The 22,062-nt window shown below is 38.0% G+C and overlaps 1 protein-coding gene across 5 annotated transcripts in view; it reads right to left on the minus strand.

Moving 5' to 3' along the window:
- The window catches only part of GALNT1 (polypeptide N-acetylgalactosaminyltransferase 1), a 200,325-nt gene that overhangs the window by 38,350 nt on the left and 139,913 nt on the right, over window positions 1-22,062 (minus strand). For all 5 annotated transcript variants that reach the window (XM_042842221.2, XM_008169368.4, XM_008169367.4 and 2 more), the window contains 4 exons: window positions 16,750-16,957; window positions 12,420-12,590; window positions 9,855-9,972; window positions 7,290-7,470 (listed from right to left, as the gene is read on the minus strand). In XM_042842221.2, the coding sequence (XP_042698155.1) occupies window positions 7,290-7,470; window positions 9,855-9,972; window positions 12,420-12,590; window positions 16,750-16,957 (678 nt within the window). The remainder of the gene's footprint in view (window positions 1-7,289; window positions 7,471-9,854; window positions 9,973-12,419; window positions 12,591-16,749; window positions 16,958-22,062) is intronic.

Below are 22,062 nucleotides of genomic sequence, written 5' to 3' on the forward strand. Positions count from 1 at the left end.
TTGCAGTCTCCTTGGACTGCATGTTCATATCCACAACTGGTCAATTCAGTCTGTAGTCTAGGAGTACTGTTGGATTCATTTCACTGAAACTGAGGGCTTGTCTATACTTACCACGCTGGTTCGGCGGCAGGCAATCGAACTTCTGGGTTCGATTTATCGCGTCTTGTCTGGACGCGATAAATCGAACTCAGAAGTGCTCCCCGTCGACTCCGGTAATCCTGCTCGCCGCGAGGAGTACGCGGAGTCGACGGGGGAGCCTGCCTGCCGGGTCTGGACGGCGTTAAGTTCGAACTAAGGTACGTCGACTTCAGCTACGTTATTCACGTAGCTGAAGTTGCGTACCTTAGTTCGATTTGGGGGTTTAGTGTAGACCAAGCCTCAGCGCTCACACCACTACAGCCACAAGTTATGCTTCAGCAACTGGGAAACTGCAACTAGTTCAAAACTCGGTGCTGTATCTCCCCAGCAACACAGGCTACTGTGACCACATAATATCTGTCCTTCACTTTCTACAGTGGCTTCCCATAGAATTTGAAACAAGTTTAAGGTCTCAAAGTATTCTATGACCTAGGCTCAGTACCTAAAAGACCTTTTAAAGTTCCAAGACAGAGCTCCTCTGGCACAGTGAAACTCAACAGTAAGAGTAAAGATAGTCTGTTCAGGACACACAACCTTTTTCAGAGGCAGTCTGAGACTCTGGAATGAACTCCCTCAGGAAAGAAGAACTATCACAAACCTCATCTCTTTCTGCTCAACATGCAAGGCACATTTCTTTGACCTTGACTCCCCTAATATAAACACATTGCAACAGAAAGATTTAACCAAAAAACCACCTACCAAAACAAGACACTCCACTACTCCACATGCTTCTCCCTCTGGGCATAGGATGAGAACACAACACGTGGCTAATATGTAATCACATTGCTTAAAGCACTATTACAATGTGCTCAGATACTTCTGTGAGGAGTGTGGTATATAAAAAAACAAAAACAAACAAACAAACCTATACAGAATAGAATGCCAGTGTTCACAAAGTTCCAACAAGCTGTGGGCTCAACCATACTCAACTACAGGCTGTGCATTGTAAATGCCTGGTTTAACTTTTTTATCTGAAAAAGACAAAAACCCAATGCAGACAAAAATAAGGGTAATTATGTTAAAACCTATAGGGGGACAAAAGATAATAAAAAATATAGGAAAGCTGCAAAAATACTCAATTCATCAAAATAATCCATAATTATAGGTTAATCTTCAAATTCTCATAATGTGAACAAACCGAAGTGCCTATAGTCTGTATGTGACTAAAGGAGAGACAAAGTCATTGAGCAACCATTAGACACCCAGGTAAACTAAAAGGTAAATGGTACAGTATGTACAATGTTTTCCTTCAAGACTGTGCACATATGAGTTTGGAGAGAGATTTCTGTTAGTGACACCAGGGACACATTATTTGTTGATGATTTTCAATGGGGAAATGCATTCTGGGCGTTTGAGGAGGACAATGATAAGCAGTGACCTTTTAAATACATTTCAATTTATCAATATATTTGAATACTTGAAATTAACCATTACTCAGAATAGTAATAGAAAAACAAACTAAAATAGGTTGCATCACTGAAGATACATTTTAATTGTGTTAGACAACATTTATAGGTACAAATTGCTGCACTTATATCACAATGTTTCACCATGCTCCTTTGTCCCATTTTAAATGTTATTTCCATTTTGTTTCTTTCTTCTTACAGAGGAAATTTGCACAATACCTCAAGCTAGAAAAAGACTTATTTCCAAAGCAAATGATTCTCCATAAATAATACAGAAGACTGTCTTTTGTAATCTTTTGCATATTCCTTTCAATCCATCTATGAATCACGTCATATGAAGCAGGAGCCTTACATTTATGTTGTGACCCAGATTGTTTTAAACAGAGCCTGTTTTTTAATTCTCAATTGGTGAAGAGAAAGTAGAGGTTTGGCATGCTTAAAAATTTAGACTATTTTACATAAAAATGTTCAAGGAATCACCAAACAATTTTGCTGAAATTTATTTGCAATTTATCTCTAGCTTTTTTTGTTATTTTTTCTATATAGGCCACCCCCCCAAAATTCGCAACACTTCAATAATGACAATAGCGGTGAGTAACCAAGCCATTATTAATTCACTTTTGGTTTCACCTAATATGGAAACAGTGTTTGATTAGAACAAACAATCCTAGTGTAGAAAACACTAAGGTAAGCCTTTTTTGCTTAATTTGCTCTACGGGGAAAAAAATACTGGGGGAACAAATGACCAGGTTGATTTACAAGTATTAGTCTTAAAAGTCTAACTTGAAATTCAGCTCTGTTTAGGTTTGTATTATGCTATTTTGCAGCAATTTCTAATTTAAAATTTAATGCACGTTTAATTAGTAATTTGTCAACAAAACACCAATTTCAAATTTTAATAATACTGCTTCCAAACAAAGGACCTGACACATAAAACTTTTTTTTTTTAGGTTAAATTTCTTTAATATAATTTCTACTTATAAAGGAGATTTTTCTCTCCTAAAAAAATTGTTTTTCAAACAACTAATTTTAGACAAAAGCACAGGATGTAGTATAAGCAGTTAAATGCAATAAATAACACTGTAAACTTCCAGGACTCCTTCCTCCCCCCACTAAACTTCTCTAGAAAAGGTGAGAACATGAGAAATTTGGTCTATCGTGTTTAAGTCCTTACTCATTGCTCTGTGAATAAAAACAGCAAGGAGTCTGGTGGCACCTTAAAGACTAACAGATTTATTTGTGGCCCAAATAAATCTGTTAGTCTTTAAGGTGCCACCAGACTCCTTGTTGTTTTTGTAGATACAGACTAACACGGCTACCCCCTGATACTTGCTCTGTGAATGTGAATCTTAAGAAACTGTGTGTAATTAACATGAAAACAAACATTTCAATTGAATTTGCATAACTATCACATATTGCTATGAGGCAGGTGAGGCTTTTTTTTTGGACTAACTTCTCTTGGTGAAACAGAAGCTTTCAATCTTACACAGAGCTCTTCTTCAGGTTGCTACACTCAACAGAAATACTGTATTCGGCAAACTGGAAACTGCATTAAACAGGCAATAGATGAGAAACTAAAAAAAACAGTGACTTTCCTTGTCTTTTCCTGGATGCCGAACTGCACTAAGGCTTGGTCTACACTACCCCCCTAATTCGAACTAAGGTACGCAACTTCAGCTACGTGAATAACGTAGCTGAAGTCGAAGTACCTTAGTTCGAACTTACCTTGGTCCACACTCGGCAGGCAGGCTCCCCCGTCGACTCCGCGGTACTCCTCTCGGCGAGCTGGAGTACTGCAGTCGACGGCGAGCACTTCCGGGTTCGACTTATCGCGTCCAGACTAGACGCAATAAGTCGAACCCAGAAGTTCGATTGCCAGCTGCCGAACTAGCGGGTAAGTGTAGCCAAGGCCTAAGAAACAGGCCACTGATTGTAGCAGAAGAGCATACAAAAAGCTTCAGAAATCACATGTAACTTTAGTGTCTGTAATATTTTTTATACTGATCCTTATTTAGAATAGGAAATGCTTTCCTAAAACTAAATGATCAGAGTCCATGGAAAATGTGTCACTTGATTTCCTCTCTGGGTCTAACCTTTCCCCCTATTCTGCTAATATGCTGTACCATCATCAGGCAGTCCAGACTTGTGACCAGGGCTCTGAGGGAAGGCTAGAGGAGTACTTTCTAAGCTGTAGAAATACCCAGATATTAACTAATAATTTCCTCTTACTCAGAGTGCATTGGGTCAAGTAACAGATTTTCTGTTCTGACTCCTGACCTCTCCCCAGTCCATCACCAATGAGATAAAGCAAGACGTAAAAAGAATAGTGTGGAGGGACAGTAAAGACAGGAATCAAAAGTCAGATAAAAGATTTCCCTCTCAGGAACCACCAAATGAAGTACCTTCTGCTAAATGAAGCATCTATGGAGAAGAACAGACCAAGCTTTGTAATGCTCAATGAAAGTGCTGAAAGGACCATACTGCAGGCCTACTGATTTCTTTTGAGATACATGGTGATCTTTCAGCCCAAGAAGTTGCCATTAGAGGCTTTGATTCCCTCTCAGACTTGTATACCTGATGTGATATATGCATTGTTAACGTTTGATCTATCTAGCTATTGATGCCTGTTTCAAAGGCATCTTTGGTAGAAAGGCATGATTTTTTTTTATGGAATCAGTAAATTTAAAGATTTAACTTCATTGCTCTGCAGACACAGATTGTGCTGTAACATTTTCTTTTGGTTCTTTAACTTTGGGCAGAAGAAGACATTGCCCTGTAAGACATGGCAGAGTGTGTTTGCCTGAGTTATAAAAGATTCAAATGCGCAGATTATTCTGTCATCATGAAATATGCAGTATAAGACTTGTGCCTGCAAAGAGGTCTCTCAAATACTCTTCACTATGGTAATGGCACAAGGAAACAGGTTTTTATAGATAGTAGGTATACAGACAAGGTGATTTTTGCTTCAAATGGATGAGAAGTCAAGAATAAAAAAGCTCAGCATAAGTGCCACGATTGAAAAATGCTTCTGATGGTTAATTTGACCTAATAAGCTGCTTTGAAGAAACTGCATACCAAAAAAATATCAGATTTAGAAGAATGTACAGTGATAGAGTGAAGAAATGGCACACAGTTCAAAAGCCAAATTATTCATATAAAAAACGACAAGGATAGTGGGACTTGTGTTTTCTGGGATTGATCTTTTTATATTTGTACCAACAGAAGGACCTCCTCAAGATTTTGAACAGGCTGGTGGATGGGCCAACTGATTGTAATAACATTCTTGTTACCACAGCTGAGTATCCAAACTTTGGCTAGGATTTTCACTTTGAAACTAAGGTGGCTTGGATTTGTGTGACTGAGAAACCCATGAGAAAGTAGATCTGGTCTGTAAATATGAGTGGAAGTCTTTGTACTAGTCCTATCAAGACTTCAGTAGTGACTAGCAAAATCCTTCTAGCATGTTTGGAGCTATTACAATTACTGTTCCTTCTTAGCTTTCACTATTCTTGATTACTTTTCCCAGAACTGGAAGAAAGAAAAAAGTGTGCAGTAGTTTGCTGGGTGAGCAACGTAGTAGGGCAATGCTATTTTTTGGAGCTTTGGGTTGATCTCTCGTGAAGAATTTTCTGGCTTTCCTGTCCTTGCCAGATGTGAACAGACCCAGGCAGGAGTGTCTAATGACGTTGAGATTATTTGAATTTTTTTTCTGTTCAGAGTCCATTCTTAGTTGTTTGCAGTTTGGTGGCTCAGCTAGTCCACTCTGGTTTATGGGCCCTTTTGATAAACATCCCTTGAGTTTAGGTACGTTTCCTCCAGAATAAAATCTGCAGAGCTCTTGCATTTAGTGAATTGTTTTTTCTACCCTGCTGGCTTATGTAAGCGACTGGTAATGGTAATGGAAGGTAATGCATAGTACTAGTCTTTTAAACTAGCAGATTAATGCATTTAGTAATTTCTGACATAGCCCATCTTTTCCATTGGTAATGTGTTGGTCCAGATGAGATTCTCACCCTGAGAGACTGGCATCCTTGTATTCACCCAGAGGTCAGAAATCAGTGTACATACTGGTAAATTGAATACGTCCTATTTTGGGATATTTTATGAATAAGTGGACCTCTGTGACTGAAAGCTGCAGAAGATTGGTTAAAACAAGGAAGCAAATTTTGGATACCTGAAGCTTTCCAAAACCCCTTCATCCCAACAACTAATCCTTCCCTCACTCCTTGCGACATCCACAATACTACCTCCCTAATCCTAATCTCTTATCACAACCTCCTCTAGCTGGCATTCCTATTTTCTTTACCTTAGAAAAGGCTCCTACTGGCTTCCCTTTCTGTACTCACCATGCTCACATTTTTTATTAGTTCTCCAGTCTCTGTTGGGCCTTCAAGTCAACTCCTCAATTTAAATACTGTGAAAACTAATAATTGTCCATTACCATTACAGATGAACTACTTACTCCCAGGTGAGTAAACCGCAAATTGAGAGTTAACTGTATGACTATGAGAACAGCTTGAATGCTCAATTCTATTGTCCTCCTACTAGCCCCTAGACAGGAAATCACAGAAAAACAGGAACTGGATAGTGGGGTTGAGAGGAACAGATAATGGGGAACTAATTAAAGCAGATTTCATGGACGACTGGTGCTCTTCTGGGAGCCAAGTCTGCTTCTCCCCAGGAATCCTCACCCTCAACCTTGTTGCTGATTTCTTGTGGGCCAGATCTTAAGCATCAGCGGAAGAGCTGCTACATACAGAGAAAGAAAGCAGAAAAGTTGAGGGGAATTAAGATAAAAGAGGGAGGGAGGAATACATTAAGAAACACGAGAAAAAGTTAAAATGTAAAAAAAAAATTCAAAGTAGGCTGATAACTCAGCATTAACTTCATTTAACAAAAGAAGGTCATTGACTAAAAGGATACCAGTCTACTTTATTAGAAAGAAATATTTGATTACAGGCAAACTGATCATGTTTTCCCCAAGAAGAAAATGGAAACTACTTTTACAAATAAAGCACCAGAAATCCATTGTATGCATAATGTCAATTCACAAATACTGTAACTTTGTAAGGTTAATTTATTTTAAAAGTATTCATCTGAAAGACTGTTAAAAGGAATGTTTTCTTTGGAATCAACAGACAGGAATGTAAAACATTCATAATTCTGAGGGCCACAACAGTAATTTGAAGGAGATGCCTAGTTTCCACAAATATATATATTCCCATACATTTACCTAAAACATAAAATTGACTGCTTTTTATCTTTCTTGATAGATGAAAGGAAATTGCTTATTTGATTAATCAGCAATGAATTTCAGCTGATCATCTCTAACCTATTCAATCTGAAGTTATAGGGAGAGAGCAGCCATGGGCCATACTTCAGGATATTATAAGATGTATTTGGACTTCTGGCTATACTTCCAGCACTCCGCTTCCACAAGTCTTTCCATTGCACTTTTATTTTTGTGCACTTGAAGCTCCTTCTTAACTTTCACATATGCATGTAAAAAGGACTTCAGGGCACACCCGCATCTGTTTGGTTAGGATAACAGAAAATGTGTTGTTGTTTTTTTAAAAGACCATTACTTTAATAGAAATTGTTTTAAGTGATCTTTATTTTACCGGAAGGCCTTTTCTCCACAATTACCAGCATTTTTATTTAGAAGTACTTATTTTTATTTTTCCTTTTAAAGACACACAGATCTTCTACCTTGAATGGAATTATTTCACACCAAAGACTGCTTACCTGGGGAAATGATGTAAAAGAAATTCTTAAACTCATCCATCCAGACTTCTGCAAGCCGTCTGTTATTTTTGTTGATAATCTGTCCTGTGCCTCCTGGAAAAGTATAAGGAGTGGCTTTTCGGAACACATGTCCAACATGTGAACAGGTTACAATTTCCAAAGTGCCCCCGCACTGCCAAATCTGAAAGTAATAGAACAGTCATTGCATAATTCAAAGTGGCCACAATTAAGGTGATTTTTAAAGAGTTTTTGTACCTAATGTCTTTTCAAGCTGGAAAAAATTCTGTTGCCCAAAAGTCAAGTAAAAATGTTAGTGTCCTGCTCACTAGAAGAGAATTTAAGGGGCGGCTGGGGGCAGACTTAGTGACATCAGGCACAACAGCACCGAGATGCCAGTCAGGGGCTGCTAGAGATGAATGGTAGCACTCAGAGTGAAGCAAAAAGAGAAAAATGGAAGCAGCAAAGGTGTTACTTTGTCTAAAAGAAGTTCCTATTCATGGTGGATAAAAATAAATTTAAAAAAAAATCAGATTTTTAAAAAATTTAAACTGGATTTTTGTTTTATGAAATACATTTTTCTTTTAAAAAATAAACCTAATTAAATGTGAAATTATGACAACCTATGCTAAGACCTAAACTCACTAGTATCTACTAAAATAATTTAAATTAAATTAAATATTCAAGCAGTACACGTTTGCTGCTGAAGATTTTAAAGAAGTCAAGCCACACTGAACTGGTGAAAGTTCACAATGAACTGGTGCACTAGTTTAGAACCTGGAACCAGATTTTACTAAAGTGCTAAACCAGCTTTTGACAGCAATAACCTTCTCCAGATGCAGGGACAATATTTTCTTCATTTTAAATTTATTCAACTAGTTCAGTTCAATGATCAGTTTATACAAAGTTGAGAAACAGATTGGGAGTTGAAAAAGCAGGAAAGCTTGTTTTCCCACTTCAAATCTATGGAGAAAAAAAAAAAAAAAGGTGTTGAGAGGATGAAATCCTAGTTCTAAAATCCTGAAATACATAACGACCAGAAACAAATCAGTTCAGTTTCCTAACGACAAATAATACTTCTTTTCTTTTATAAATGCAAAGCATGTTTTGAGAAACCTTTTTTTTTCTTATGCATCCAGCACAATCAAGGTAGTTTTATTTAACTAATAATTTTAAAATGCGTGGTTTTGTAGATTTTTAATCTCCGTCCTAATACAGCTTGACACAAATCACAAGTAAAAAAAATTAATCTAGTAAATAAGAAATGTGTCATTCGCCTTTTCCTAACCTAACAAAAAAGTAAAAATTAAGAATTTGAATGAACATTAAATAAATGTGAAGAGATACAGTACATACTACTTAGCACAGAGAAGTACCAAATTTAGAGTAAAAGTTACATTTGGCTGAAAATCAACATGTTTTAATGATTGCCAACCAATGCTAATTAAGCTTTTGTAAAGAAAAAAATATACAAATGCAAAACAAGTTTAAAACTGATTATTTAAATCAGGTTTCTTGCTTGCTGATTTAAATCAATCCACCCTGTTTTTATTACTAGATTTCTCTGTAAAATGTAACAAGATCCAGAAATTTTTGTTCTCAGTAAGATTATCTAAACGTAAGTCTGGAAGACCTTTTCAATTTTATTCTGAGCCCCAAAAGATAGCCGCTTAAAATTCTTGTTGATGTGTTTAACTTAGCTATGTTAGCAGTAACCCCCATTCACTGTGGCTGAAAGCAAAGAAGGGAATGATAAACATTATCATTTGGTAGTCACCCAACATGGAACATATTTCAGAAATATGGACAATACTAGGTAGATCCCACATCCATAAAAGGATGCAACCATCAAGTTGTAAATGACTGAAAGAGGGGTTACAATGGAAAAACTAGCTTTTATTGGAAGGTTAAGCCGCACATCACTGATGTCAGCTTAGTTTATAATGTCTCTCTAAGACTCTACTCTAACAGAAAGAACAGGAGTACTTGTGGCACCTTGGAGACTAACAAATTTATTAGAGCATAAGCTTTCGTGGGCTACAGCCCACTTCTTCGGATGCATATAGAATGGAACATATATTGAGGAGATATATATACACACATACAGAGAGCATGAACAGGTGGGAATTGTCTTACCAACTCCGAGAGGCCAATTAAGTAAGAGGAAAAAAACAACAACAACTTTTGAAGTGATAATCAAGATAGCTCAGTACAGTTTGATAAGAAGTGTGAGAATACTTACCAGGGGAGATAGATTCAATGTTTGTAACAGAGCTTCTAAACAGGCAAATCTTAGTTGATTATTTTTGAAATGCTTATTTTTCTTTAAATGAAAATTCTATGTCCAAACATTTTTGTCTCATGGCTCTGTAGACTGCATAATTGATATTTTCCTTTACTGACAATATAGCACTTTCAATGGTCCACACGAGAAATTACACAAAAATTAAGTTGCTATCTGTGCTTGGATATTAAAGGTACAGGGACTGCAACAGGTTACCATTTATACAACTTAAACTGTCCTAAATTAAGAAGTAAAGCACTGAACCAAAAGGAATTGCTGCTTACCCTGAAAGAAATTTCTAGGTTTTCTCCTCCCCAAATATCCATTCCAGCATCATATGTTCCAATTTCCTGAAAGTAATCCCTGTCTATTGAAAAAAGGCCTCCTGCCATTGTGGGTGTCCTGAAAGAAGACAAATATGTAAAAGCACTTTAAAGGCAGAATACTGGACATTTTGACTACACACAGAGAAATGTATAAACCAAATCTTTTCCATACCATTTAAGCATCTTTGGGTTTTTTTACTTAGTTTACTTTTTATCCTTTGCTTCTTTCCTTCAAATCTTTTGTTTTCCTTACTTTTATTTCATACCTGTATCTTATTGTACTGTAACTAAGCCATTTCCTGGCGGACTAGATGGCCTATGTGATTAATAGTGTGATACAAAGCCTTTCACGTACACATCAACTGTTCAAGCACCTCTCAGTCTCTCTCAGTCTGCTACGACTGAAAGTTGTTGTCAACTAATGGTGTAGTGGCCTGTGGAACTCCGTCAGCATTTTTAATCTACCAGTAGTTTCTAGTCAATAAGTGTCTACTTGCTATCTGAATTAGCACTATGTTGGCGAGTTTCAGCAGAAGGAACAACTTAATGGGTCCAGTGCTTACATCGGTCTTTCCTCCCTAAAGCTACTCTCTATAGGTCAGGACAGAGGAAGTAGATGGTAGGCTGCTAATGCCCATGGGATAGATAGAAATCTTCCATCTCCAAGGCTGGTACCTCACAAAAGGCATTAATTTCCTGAAGAAAAAAAAATTTTTTTTTAGACCATTGTTCAAGAAGAAAGCACCACAGTCCAAGTACTGTTGGCCATGCTTATTTTCAATATATTACAGTGTTCACAGAAACAAACACTGTAATCAGGGATACATATAGAGCTTCGTTACAACCGCTTTTTCAGCTACTAAAAAGTTTCTCAAAAATGTGCTATTTCCTAACTAATTTGAAAAATCTCCTAAACTTCAATTATTTACTTAGCCTTTTAATGACAAAATCAGTGCTCTTATCTCATGTGTATGTAGGGTACTTCGACTACATTAAATTGACAGTATTCTTTCATGCTTATTTATATAAATAAATAGAAGCATGAAAGAATACTGTCAATTTAATGTATATAGGTCTTCTATCAGCAATTTAATTTATTCAGAAATGGTTTGAACTAATTTTTTACAAATGGCAATTGTGCACCTGCAGTTAAGTGTAGGTGCAATAAACTTTGCAAGCAATTGCATGCAAAACAACTAAATAGATTGGTCACAACACTTGATTACTAAAATAATATCGAGCCCTGGAAAGGAGCTTTTAAGTTTCTGAATCTTTGTAATGGAACAGAAGGTAACAGCTACCTCCACATATCTATTGCTAGTAATATCTGACCAGTTTTAATTCAAAATGGAGCCACTGATTGTAAAAATACAAGTAGATACTACAAAGGTAAGTATTATACAGGCAACACGGTGAGAGCTACAGACAACCTGAGTGTATTCATGTTTAATTTAAACCACTAAAATCAATCACCCTTCCCTGATCTAAATAAAAAGAGAACTCATTACAAATAAAATCAATGTATAACTGTCACATCACTGATTGATAAACATTTCCTTCTCCTAGAATAAAAGATATATAAGAAAAAGGCAAACATCAATAAAAAAAGTGTACATTATTCGTGAAGTATGTGGGAATCTCATGTGTTCATTTAAGTTCTCCGGTAATTAAACTGATAAATCATTAGGTATATTTTAAAATAAAGTTATAAGAAATCTGTTTTTTCCTTCACCATTAGTTTAATCTAAAAACATATTTAGCAGGAAGATCTCATCACAATACAGCCTTCATACTATACTATTACTCTAAACATGCCAAACTGTTGATAAATCATACCTCGCTAATTATTGGTACAGTAGAACCTCAAAGATACGAACACCAGAGCTATGGACTGACTGGTCAACCAGACACCATATGAAACTGGAAGTAACCAGATAGCAGCAGAGACAAAAAAAAAAAAAAAAAAAAAAAAAAAAAAAGGCAGCAAATACTATATTGTGCCTGTATTGCTTCTTAAAGGTGGGCACATCTGGGCTGCCTGTCCCCACCCCCACCCCCACGCACGGGGCACCCACTTACAGCTAGGAAGTGAAGACGCTGAGATTCACAGGCAAAGCTATCAGCCACTGCTGCCAGCCCAAGGCAGCCGGAGCAGATGCAGCACTGCGGTGCTTTCCTGTAGGCTGTGGGTGCTGTTTTCACTGCTGCTGCCAGGAGGGGGACAGGTTTTTTCACGCCCCCCCCCCCAACCCAGCCGGAGGGGGGGAGAGACACAAGCTTGCCTGGGCCAGGGAAAGAAGCTGTCCTACAAGGAAGCTGCCTAGCTAGCTCTGGAATCTGGCCCGGAGTGTGAACTGCTGGAGCTGTGTTTTGTTCAGAGTTACGAACAACCCCCATTCCCGAAGTGTCCATAACTCTGAGGTTCTACTGTATGTAAAAACTAATCTGGAAATGAGACCACAAAATAATAACGAACCATTTTAGGTATCTGATAATTAAACTAATACAATCAATTCCCCTTACCTGACAGGAAGGGTCCGATCACCTTTCCTTCGGTCCATTTCTCTCTGAGGAACAGGATACCAGCGGAAATTCAATTTCCAGTTGAATCCGCCATAGGTCATATCAGAGCCTGCCATATATTCAAAGGTGTCATCACTGATTACATCAATGATAGGACACACTACTGTTCTCCTAAAGAGAGAAGTGACAAAACTGATTAGAAAAAGTGACCAACAGCTGTTTCTTTTTTCTCTTACCTACTGTAGAGAACAAGCATCCCTTCAAACTTACAGTAAACATGAAGCCTTTAGCTGTCAGGAGGCATAGGCATTTTACTAAATTAAAAGAGTTTTTACCATTCCATTTGTAACGGTATTTGCCTATCAGAGAGAGTGCACATTTGTCCTGGTTTTGGTAATGGCTTAATTTTTATTTATACTACTACATTACTTAACACTAACAGTGCTTTATGTCTTCAAAGAACTATACAAACATTAACTAATTATTCCTCTAAACATTCCTGGAATAATCAATGAGTAATTATCTTCATCTTGCACATCAGAAAACTGAGACATGAAGTGATAATGACTTTCTTATGCCACAACAGTGACTCAGGATTAGAAGAATTTTCGGTCCCTAGATGTATGCTCAAGGTATCTTACATGTTTTGAAGTAAAATTTGGTCTTTGCTCTGGGGAGAATACTCAGATAACATCGACAAATGGATGTAATGAAGCAACTCTGGTTAACAAATACACTGATGTCATGTAGAGATCTCCAACAGGAAGAAGCCACTTGTCCTTTGTCCTACTCTTTAGAAGGTGAATTCTGAGATAGTAATGAGCTTAACACTCTTGGAAATGCTTTTTGACAACTCTGTGGCCACATCCCCTTTCTTGGAAAGTCACATATCAAGATATGATTCAAAGGTGCAACTTGCACAACCTGCACCACTATTTATCCAATGATAATCTCACAAGAAAAAACAGGACTTAATAATGACTTCAAAGTTAAAATACTGTCATTTCCTCTTAGCAGAGTTCCCAACAAAACTTCATTTCATGCAAATTGTTGTTAATGCACCATATTTTTGTAATGATAATTTAGATGTTAAATTTATCTCTCAGTAATTTACTCCAGCCAGGTTTATTTTAAACACAAAACTGAAATCTGCATCACTAGCACACAAAAGAAATTATTTAGGCTGGTTATTTTTATAAACTGCCCCCACAACTGCAGGGGTACTGGATGGAACCACCATATACAAACGACATTCCATAAAGCACCCTCATAAATCCTACATTTTTTCTTAGTCCTCCCCCCACCCCCCCCCACTAAGAAAGTAGCCGATTTCTCAATTTCCAACTACAATATAGATGAATATAGCTTAAATAATCATCATAAGGTTAGAAAACAGTTTCCCAAAAACTAAGTCAGAGTTTTAGGCCAGAAGGGGCCACTAGATAATCTAGTGCAGTGGTGGGCAACCTGAGACCCCATCAGGGTAATCCACTGGCAGGCCGCCAGTTTGTGTACATTTGTATGGCTGCCTGCAGCTCCCAGTGGCCGTGGTTCGCCGTTCCTGGCCAACGGGAGCTGCGGAAAGCGGCAGCAAGCACGTTCCTGCAGCCTGCACCGCTTCCCGCCGCTCCCATGGGCCGGGAACAGCGAACCGCAGCCACTGGGAACTGCAGGTGGCCGTGCAAATGTAAACAAACTGTCTGGTGGCCCGCCAGCAGATTACCCTGATGGGCCGCGTGCAACCCATGGGCCGCAGGTTGCCCATGACTGATCTAGTCTGAACTCTTGTTTATCACAGCGCACCAACACCACACAGCATTCACACACTAAACCCAGCAATGGAAATGAGATCAAAGTATTATAATGCACAACATACTAGACCATTATGTGACACAGGCAGAAAACAGAAGGGACAGAGGTGTGACAGTGCCCAACGCCCCCACAATGGCAAGGAAATGATTAAGTGAGATATCCTGATTATCCTAGCAAGTGACCCGCATACACATACTGCAGAGGAAGGAAAAAAAGCCCAGGGTCTCTGCAAATCTGATCTGGGGGAAACTCCTTCCCAACCTCTCATATGGTGATCAGTTAGACCCTAAGCACATGAGCAAAAACCAACCAGCCAAGCAACCTGACAGAGAGAATGTTCAGAGGCCTAGCCAACTCTGGTTACTGTCCCATTTCCAGCCGTAGCCATCCTAATGCATCAGAAGGAGATTAAAAACCTCCCAGAATACATTGGAACGGGAAAAAAATCCCTTCCTGACCTGTCAGTAGCAAGCTGAAATCCTGACACATGAGCTTTAGGAACTTAAGACACAAACTGGAAGAGAGCCGCAGGGCTGTTGAGCCCTGTCCCCTAGCATTCCAAGCAACCCCATCATACAATTGCACTCATAAGTTTGCCCAGTTCACTTAAAACTAATTAACTTGTTTGCCCCCACAACTCTTATTGAGAGGCTGTTCCAGAACACCCACTGATAAAAACCTTTTAATTTCCACCCTGGATTTGTTCATGGCCAGTTTATAGTCATTTGTTCTTGTCTTATTTTACAGATTTATAACTTAAATATAGTCTTTATATATACAAAGAAACCATCATGAGAACCCCAAAATAGTGGACCTGACTAAATTTTTGAAACCAGTTGATTTATCATGCGTTCAAGGCTCTGATGGGTCTTTACGGTAAATATAGCAGGGAAATCTAAAATTACCTAATAAATATATTTGCTATGTGGAAGTGTTTGGTTTTTTTTGAAAAAAAAATATTAATGAACAAGATGATGACACCAGATGATTCGAGAGATTATGCTACGCTTGGTAACTAGTCAAGATTAGCAAACTATATTATGAAATAGTACCAGATCTGAATCAAGACAATGCTAATCTTTTCTTATTATCCCTTTAATATGTATATTCTTTTAAGGCTAACATTTTTATTAAAAACCTGACCCTCCTCTCAATTCCAAACTATACCTCCAGAACTATAAAGTATAACTTCAACATTTTAATTGCCATTTAAAATGTTGAGTTTCGATAGGAGAGCTGTCATAACATACAGGAGTGTAATAGTGAATTGTGCTTACAACTTTAGTTCTCAAACTAAATTGTTTCCAGCAATGACTAGAGTTAACACTATTGTGTGAACAAGAACATTAAAAGCTTCCCCCTGCAATTATACCAGTGGACCTCAACCCTAACATGTAACACTTCAACAGCTCCTTTATTTTGCATACGCCAAGCAGAAACTGACAATTAGTAGTTAATGGATGTCAGCTAGGCAAAGCCCACTACCAACATCTTGCTCCTATAGGTATCTACACCAATCTCACACACAAAAAAAAAAAAAAAAAAAAATTGAACTCTCCCTCACTCATGTTTTCGTTCGGTTGTGACCAGAATGATCTTTTAGAACTTCCCCATAGGCTCATCTTCCAGATGGGTGAGAAGGTGGGCCAGGTTACAGGTGAAGGAGCTCCAGCACATTGCTCTCAGTTTTATTATGTTTCCCTAGAATGGGTGAGTATTTAAGGGCTTTTCTACACTTACAGTGCTGCAGTGGTGCAGCTGCACCAGTGCAGCTGTGACACTGCATTGCTTTGGGTACGTCTTCACCACCTGCCGGATTGGCGGGTAGTAATCGATCTATCAGGGATCGATTTATCGCGTCTAGACGCAATAAATCGATCCCTGCACGCGCTCCCCATCGACTCCGGAACTCCACCAGAGCGAGAGGCAGAAGTGGAGTCGACGGGGGAGCCGCGGCCGTCGATCCCGTGCTGTGAGGACGTGAGGTAAGTCGATCTAAGATACGTCGACTTCAGCTACGCTATTCTCGTAGCTGAAGTTGCCTATCTTAGATCGAATCCCCCCCCCCAGTGTAGACCAGCCCTTAGTGAAGACACTCCCTACACTGATGGGAGAGTGATAACTGAGCAACGCAGTTATACTGACACCGGGAGTTCGGTCAGTATAATTGCATCGCTCAGGTGTGTGCATTTCCAAACACAAGTGATGCAGTCATACTGACATAAGTTGTAGATCAAGGCTTAGTCAGGACATGTACAGACAAAATATTTCAATGTAAGTTTAAATTTAACAGCAAGTTTTGCTTTTTAAAAGCTCCCCGTATTAGCATTTCATATGAACACTAGTTTTAATCACACATTTGTGAAAATCTGGGAAATTACAAAATTAATTCACTACTATAAAGTAGGTTAACAATATGTTCAGCTGAAGCTGATAAACTAAGTTAAATCTGCAGTAAAAAAGTGTTCCTTATTAACCTTTAAAAAAGTAGAACATTAACAAATAAATTGATAATTACCTGTCAACTTTGATTCGTGCCAACAGAGGTTCAAGCCATCCCACTGTACATTCACAATGAGCATCTAAGAAGGTGATGACTTGGCCTTTGGAAGCAGCAGCCCCCTTCAACCTGGCTCTGATCAATCCAGAACGTTGCTCCATTCGAATCACATAAACTGGTACTTTTAACTTTTTCACATAGTTTTCTAGTGGTCTCTTCAAGAAATCTGCAAAATATGACCAATCGATAAGAAATATGAATTAAGATAACATGGTAATGATATGACTAGCTCCAGTAGCTCTGTAGCTGTACAATGTAACTATACAATCTGTGGTCCAGATTCACAAGCAAACTCAGTAATCTTGTTTCAGCAGTGAGAAAGAAACCAAGCTGTTCAGTAAAAGGGGAGTCCTGAAGCTCTTAGACTGTAAGTTGCAACACCACAAGTCTCAACAATATAATGCACCACATGACTTGGATGTTAAAATACTTTTTAAATGTCTGCTGCATATCTACAAAAGGACATGTAACACTTTTCTTTAAGTCTTCAATCTAAGGCTGCTCTTTCAAATATGCCTCCCACTAGCATATTAATACTTAGCTCTATACTTTGAATTTGTATAGCTTTATGTACAAACCTGCACAGATTATTTTTGCTCTCAACTGTAGAGGTGATTGTGTGCCTACCTGTGAATAGTATTTTGAAACAGGTTTTTTTTAAATGGGAGGCTACCATTTTATGTATAATAATTTGGTTGTCAGCACTTATCAGTAAGGTTATACCACTGTTCTAAGATGCTATAATGGAGACTATAGTTCTAGGACTTCCACTCCTTTAGGAGACTGAAACGATGATATGAAGCCTTACTTGCCCAGAAATGGCTGAGTATTCTCAGACGGAGGTATTGTAGTATTCTGAGAATGGATATGAAAGCTACAGGGAAAGGAGTGTCGGAATACCACAGCAAGAAACAACCTCCCAATACTTCAGCAAAAGACAATGTGAAACACTGAGCTATGAAACAAGGGACATCATTTCTTCACATCTGTTTCTCTGTTCCTTTTTCCTGCTCAATTTCCCTTATTCCCTTCTCTCACTGCATACCATGAAAGAGATGGGGAATGTAAGATGCTTACATTAGGATTAATTGAGATAACCAAGTTTTTGCAGCAGTAGACATATGTCATCTTCTCTGCAACCACGCAGGCTCAGAGTGCCTAGGTGGCTGCAGACTCAGTCTTGGAAGGACTAGATTTTTATTGGTAAATGTCAATTTCACCACACACACACACACAAAAACCATTTAAAATTGTTTTCCATATATCAGCGGTTCTCAAAACTCTGGGCTGGGACCCCAAAGTGGGTTGCGACCCCATTTTAAAGGGATCACCAGGGCTGGTGTTCAGACTGGCTGGGGCCCAAGGCATAACCCCAGCCCCACTGCCCAGGGCTCAGGCTTTGGCTTCAGCCCTGGGTGGCAGGGCTCATGTTACAGGCCACCCCTGGAGATGAAGCCCTTTGGCTTCGGTCCCCATGCCTGGAGCAGTAGGGCTCAGGCTTCAGTCCCCCTTCTTGGGATCATGTAGTAATTTTTGTTGTCAGAAGGGGGTCGCGGTGCAATGAAGTTTGAGAACCCCTGGCATAGATAATTGAAATTTACAGATAAAGAAAAATGCTGCTTGAGAACTTACAGTTTGGATTTATAACTATTTACTTGGTATATTTTGATATGTAATGTTGACAATTGTCACTTTAATTGTTAAAAACTTTTAAAATCTTGGTGTCTACCGTCAGTGTTAGACCCCACCCCATTGTCTGTTCTCCCCATAATTTCTTATAACTGTAAACATTTAAGTAGATAAAAATTGAAGAGATGCTTAAAAATAAATATTGACACAATCCATCAAAATCATGTAAAAAAAAATAGAATTCTGTCAAGCCTACTTATCTATGGTGGGAGACATTCACCTCACTACCAGAAAGTAATGAAGAAAGTAGCAGACTATGAGACAGTTTGATGGTATGGGTTTTGTGGTACTATAATTAAGGAGAATTTCCTCGCATGCAGATTTAATACATGACTAATTTCATTTTTGCTTCCTTTAGAATTTCAGTTTCTGCCTAAGGTGTTCATATTAATTTATCACCTCAACTCCTCACAGTTAAAATAAAAGGCAAAATCATCTAAGCATAAATGAATATTTGAACTGTCGAACGACCAACTAGCTCTCCTTAAGTAAAGGAACTAATGCAATACACTAGCTCTAGCAGACTTTCAATCACCTACGGAATTAAAATTATTATTTGTATTATAATAGCTGCCAAAAGACCAAATCACACATGGCTGGATAGTCTCTTACCCTGAAGAGCTAGTTTAGGATGGGTGGCAACCAGTGGGAGAACAAACAATTGAGGGAACAGGGAAGAAGGAATATGATTAACAGTTGTAGGAACACAATCACAAACTGGCTGTGTTCACAATTAGCAGATTTCAAGTCTATTGTATATATGTATAAACATGTAAATAAGCAATCTAATGTAATATATTCTATAGCTACATTAAGTGTCTGGACTAAAAGTGGAGAGTTTTACTACTTGTGTAGGAAAGTAAATCTACAAAAATGAGCCAGTATAAAATAAAGTAGGTTTTGCAATGTATGGGAAGTGTAATGTTGCACAAAATATGCCATGAACTCTTAGCGTCTGTCTTGCAAATCTCAAGAGGCAGAGCTGACCTGAGGGTGACTACCATTTGTTGCCGCTGCTTTGGCTGAATGAGCTCTAATTGACCCTCCAGTGACAATCTAGTGAAGGAAAAAAAGTAGAAATGCATTTTGACAGATCTTGAAAGCTGTGTTATACCAAAAGAACCTACAAAAAGGATAGACTTTAAATAGATCTCTATCTTCTCCAGAGAAAATCAAAGACTTCATTTTTGCTAGCATGTTCTAACAGGGACTGAACGAAAAATAAGGATAACCTGAGTGGCACAAACCAACCAAGAATACATAATATTTCTCTCTAAAATATTTTACAAAAGGTATTTTGTTTGAGTATACAGCCCTGCTTACAAAATATTAATTCAGATTAAATAAACCAAATTTATCACAACCAAATATACTCCTCTCAATTTAATTGCACCCTTCCAGGCACATTAAACAAACAGAACTGTGGGTCAGCTTTATGACAATACTTTGCTCTGATCTACGTGGAAGCCATGGTTTCAATTTCTGTTCTTTCCCTCCTACACCAGCCACTTCATGAGAAAGAAGGAGCGTGTCATATTGATTAATGTGTTCTTCCTGTGGAAAATTCAGTAGTTGCTGTAACCTTTGAAAATAGCCGAACCATTTATAGCTAAATCAACTGAGGCAATGACGCTGACCTGAAGTGTGCAAGTGTAATACCAGGAGACTGGTAAGGCTCTACCAAAAACAAATAAAATTTTTAAAAACAACACAACCAGGACTGGCAAAGATCCAGCGTGAGACATCTTGTTCTGCTCACTGTACAGTAAAAGGCATGCTCACTCACTTCATGTAAAGATTAAAGAGCTACTATTTTTCAGAAAATAAATCTGGTCAAAAATTCTATGAATTTTGAAATTTTCAATGTCAGAAACAGGAAAAATGTTGATGGAATTTTTCCTTAACCATTTAAATCAATTATAGAACCAGGTTGAAATTGTTCAAATTTTGAAATTTCAATGATATCTTGATTTTGAAATTTGGGGGGAAAAAATCATTAAAAACATTTGTTTCACTCACATACATACATCCTCATTTTTCAACCAGCTCTAAAAAAAGAGAAATGAGTCATTCTTGGAAATTATCTAGCTAAGGGCAACAGTATTTTAAATGGAGGCCAGGGATACAATGTTTGGGCCTAATTTGCAAAAAGTGAAAACACTATTGTGAGTATTTCCAGTTCCACCAACTTCAAGGGGACTGTTCATAGCAATAAACACTATGCTCTGTATTAAGTGTTTACAGGATTGAGACCTTAGGTAGTACTGCAAGTCTACTCAGAAATAAAAGGAAAAAAGGGAAGCGTCTTGCTGCCTGACTCAAAACCTCCCTCCAGAGAAGTCAGGAAAAGAACCAGGGAATTCTGACTGCCAATTAGTTGTGTAAGACACTGTTGAAGTATGTGTTGTGTCACCAAACTTCCCTCTCCAGGGACTGCTTCATATAGCAGTAGAAGGCTATTATCCTCTATATAGTAATGTTGCCTTTTGCTCAGGTGACAATGGTCTGTGTTGGAGATGTAAAGCTTTTAGATTCAAACCTGCTAATGATCCATGTATTATGGTGAGACTAGTTTTTTCAGTTTACTTAAAAAAATGCAGGAAGTGATATAAAAACATTACATTAAAAGAATGGTAAGCTTGCAAAGTCAAGCATGCAAAGTTAGAAAATGCCATAATTTAGGCTGCCGCTACAACCTGAATTAGGCCCCCTTAGGAGTATGCGTTATGATGCAGTCTAATTACATATTCATATGCTGTACTTTTTTTAAGAATAAGATTCCTGCTTCATTTAGTGCACTAGATGGATAGCAAATTAGTCAGAGGGTTGTAAGGATAACAAGAATATTCATCTATAGTTAAGTTATTGGACTAGAAACCAGGAAATCTGGGTCTACCCCTGGCTCTGTCACAGACGACCTCTTATGCAATAGGCAGCAAAATTCTATCATGATGCATGTGTGCAAGAGGTCTCAATTGAGGCCTCACTGGCAATCTTAATTCTGGCATTTTCTAACTTGAGCACCTAATTTTGAAATCTTTACATTCTTGCACTGTAGTTTTTTGGTAAACAATAAAAAAGAATGAAAATATATACTTCATGGAATATTAAACTAACTGCAGCATGGCATCTAATGCCATTGAATTAGGGTGACCAGATAGCAAGTGAGAAATCAGGACATGGGGGTGGGAGGTAATAGGAGCCCATATAAAAAAAAGCCCCAAATATCAGGACTGTCCCTATAAAATCGGGACATCTGGTCACCCTACACTGAATTCAACATATTGATAGAAAGATTCTATAGAAAGGATGTTATCTCTATAATTCTATTGGTTTTCAAGACTAATTTCTAGAGAAACCTATCTTTTGTATTTTTATTAAATTCTACAGAATTTTCCCTTAAAAGGCTCAGATTATAAACAATACACTGTTTTAAAAAAGTGACCAATATCTATAAAGTGACAAATACATTTTTAGCTCAGTTGGTATGCATTCCAAGCAGCAGAGACTTTTTTTTTTTTTTTGGTGTGTGTGATAGTTAAGGTTTCAGTAACAAATTGTTTAAAACCCAGATTTAGAGTA

The sequence above is a fragment of the Chrysemys picta genome, chromosome 2 (assembly GCF_011386835.1).
Source record: "Chrysemys picta bellii isolate R12L10 chromosome 2, ASM1138683v2, whole genome shotgun sequence".
Lineage (NCBI taxonomy): Eukaryota > Metazoa > Chordata > Testudines > Emydidae > Chrysemys > Chrysemys picta.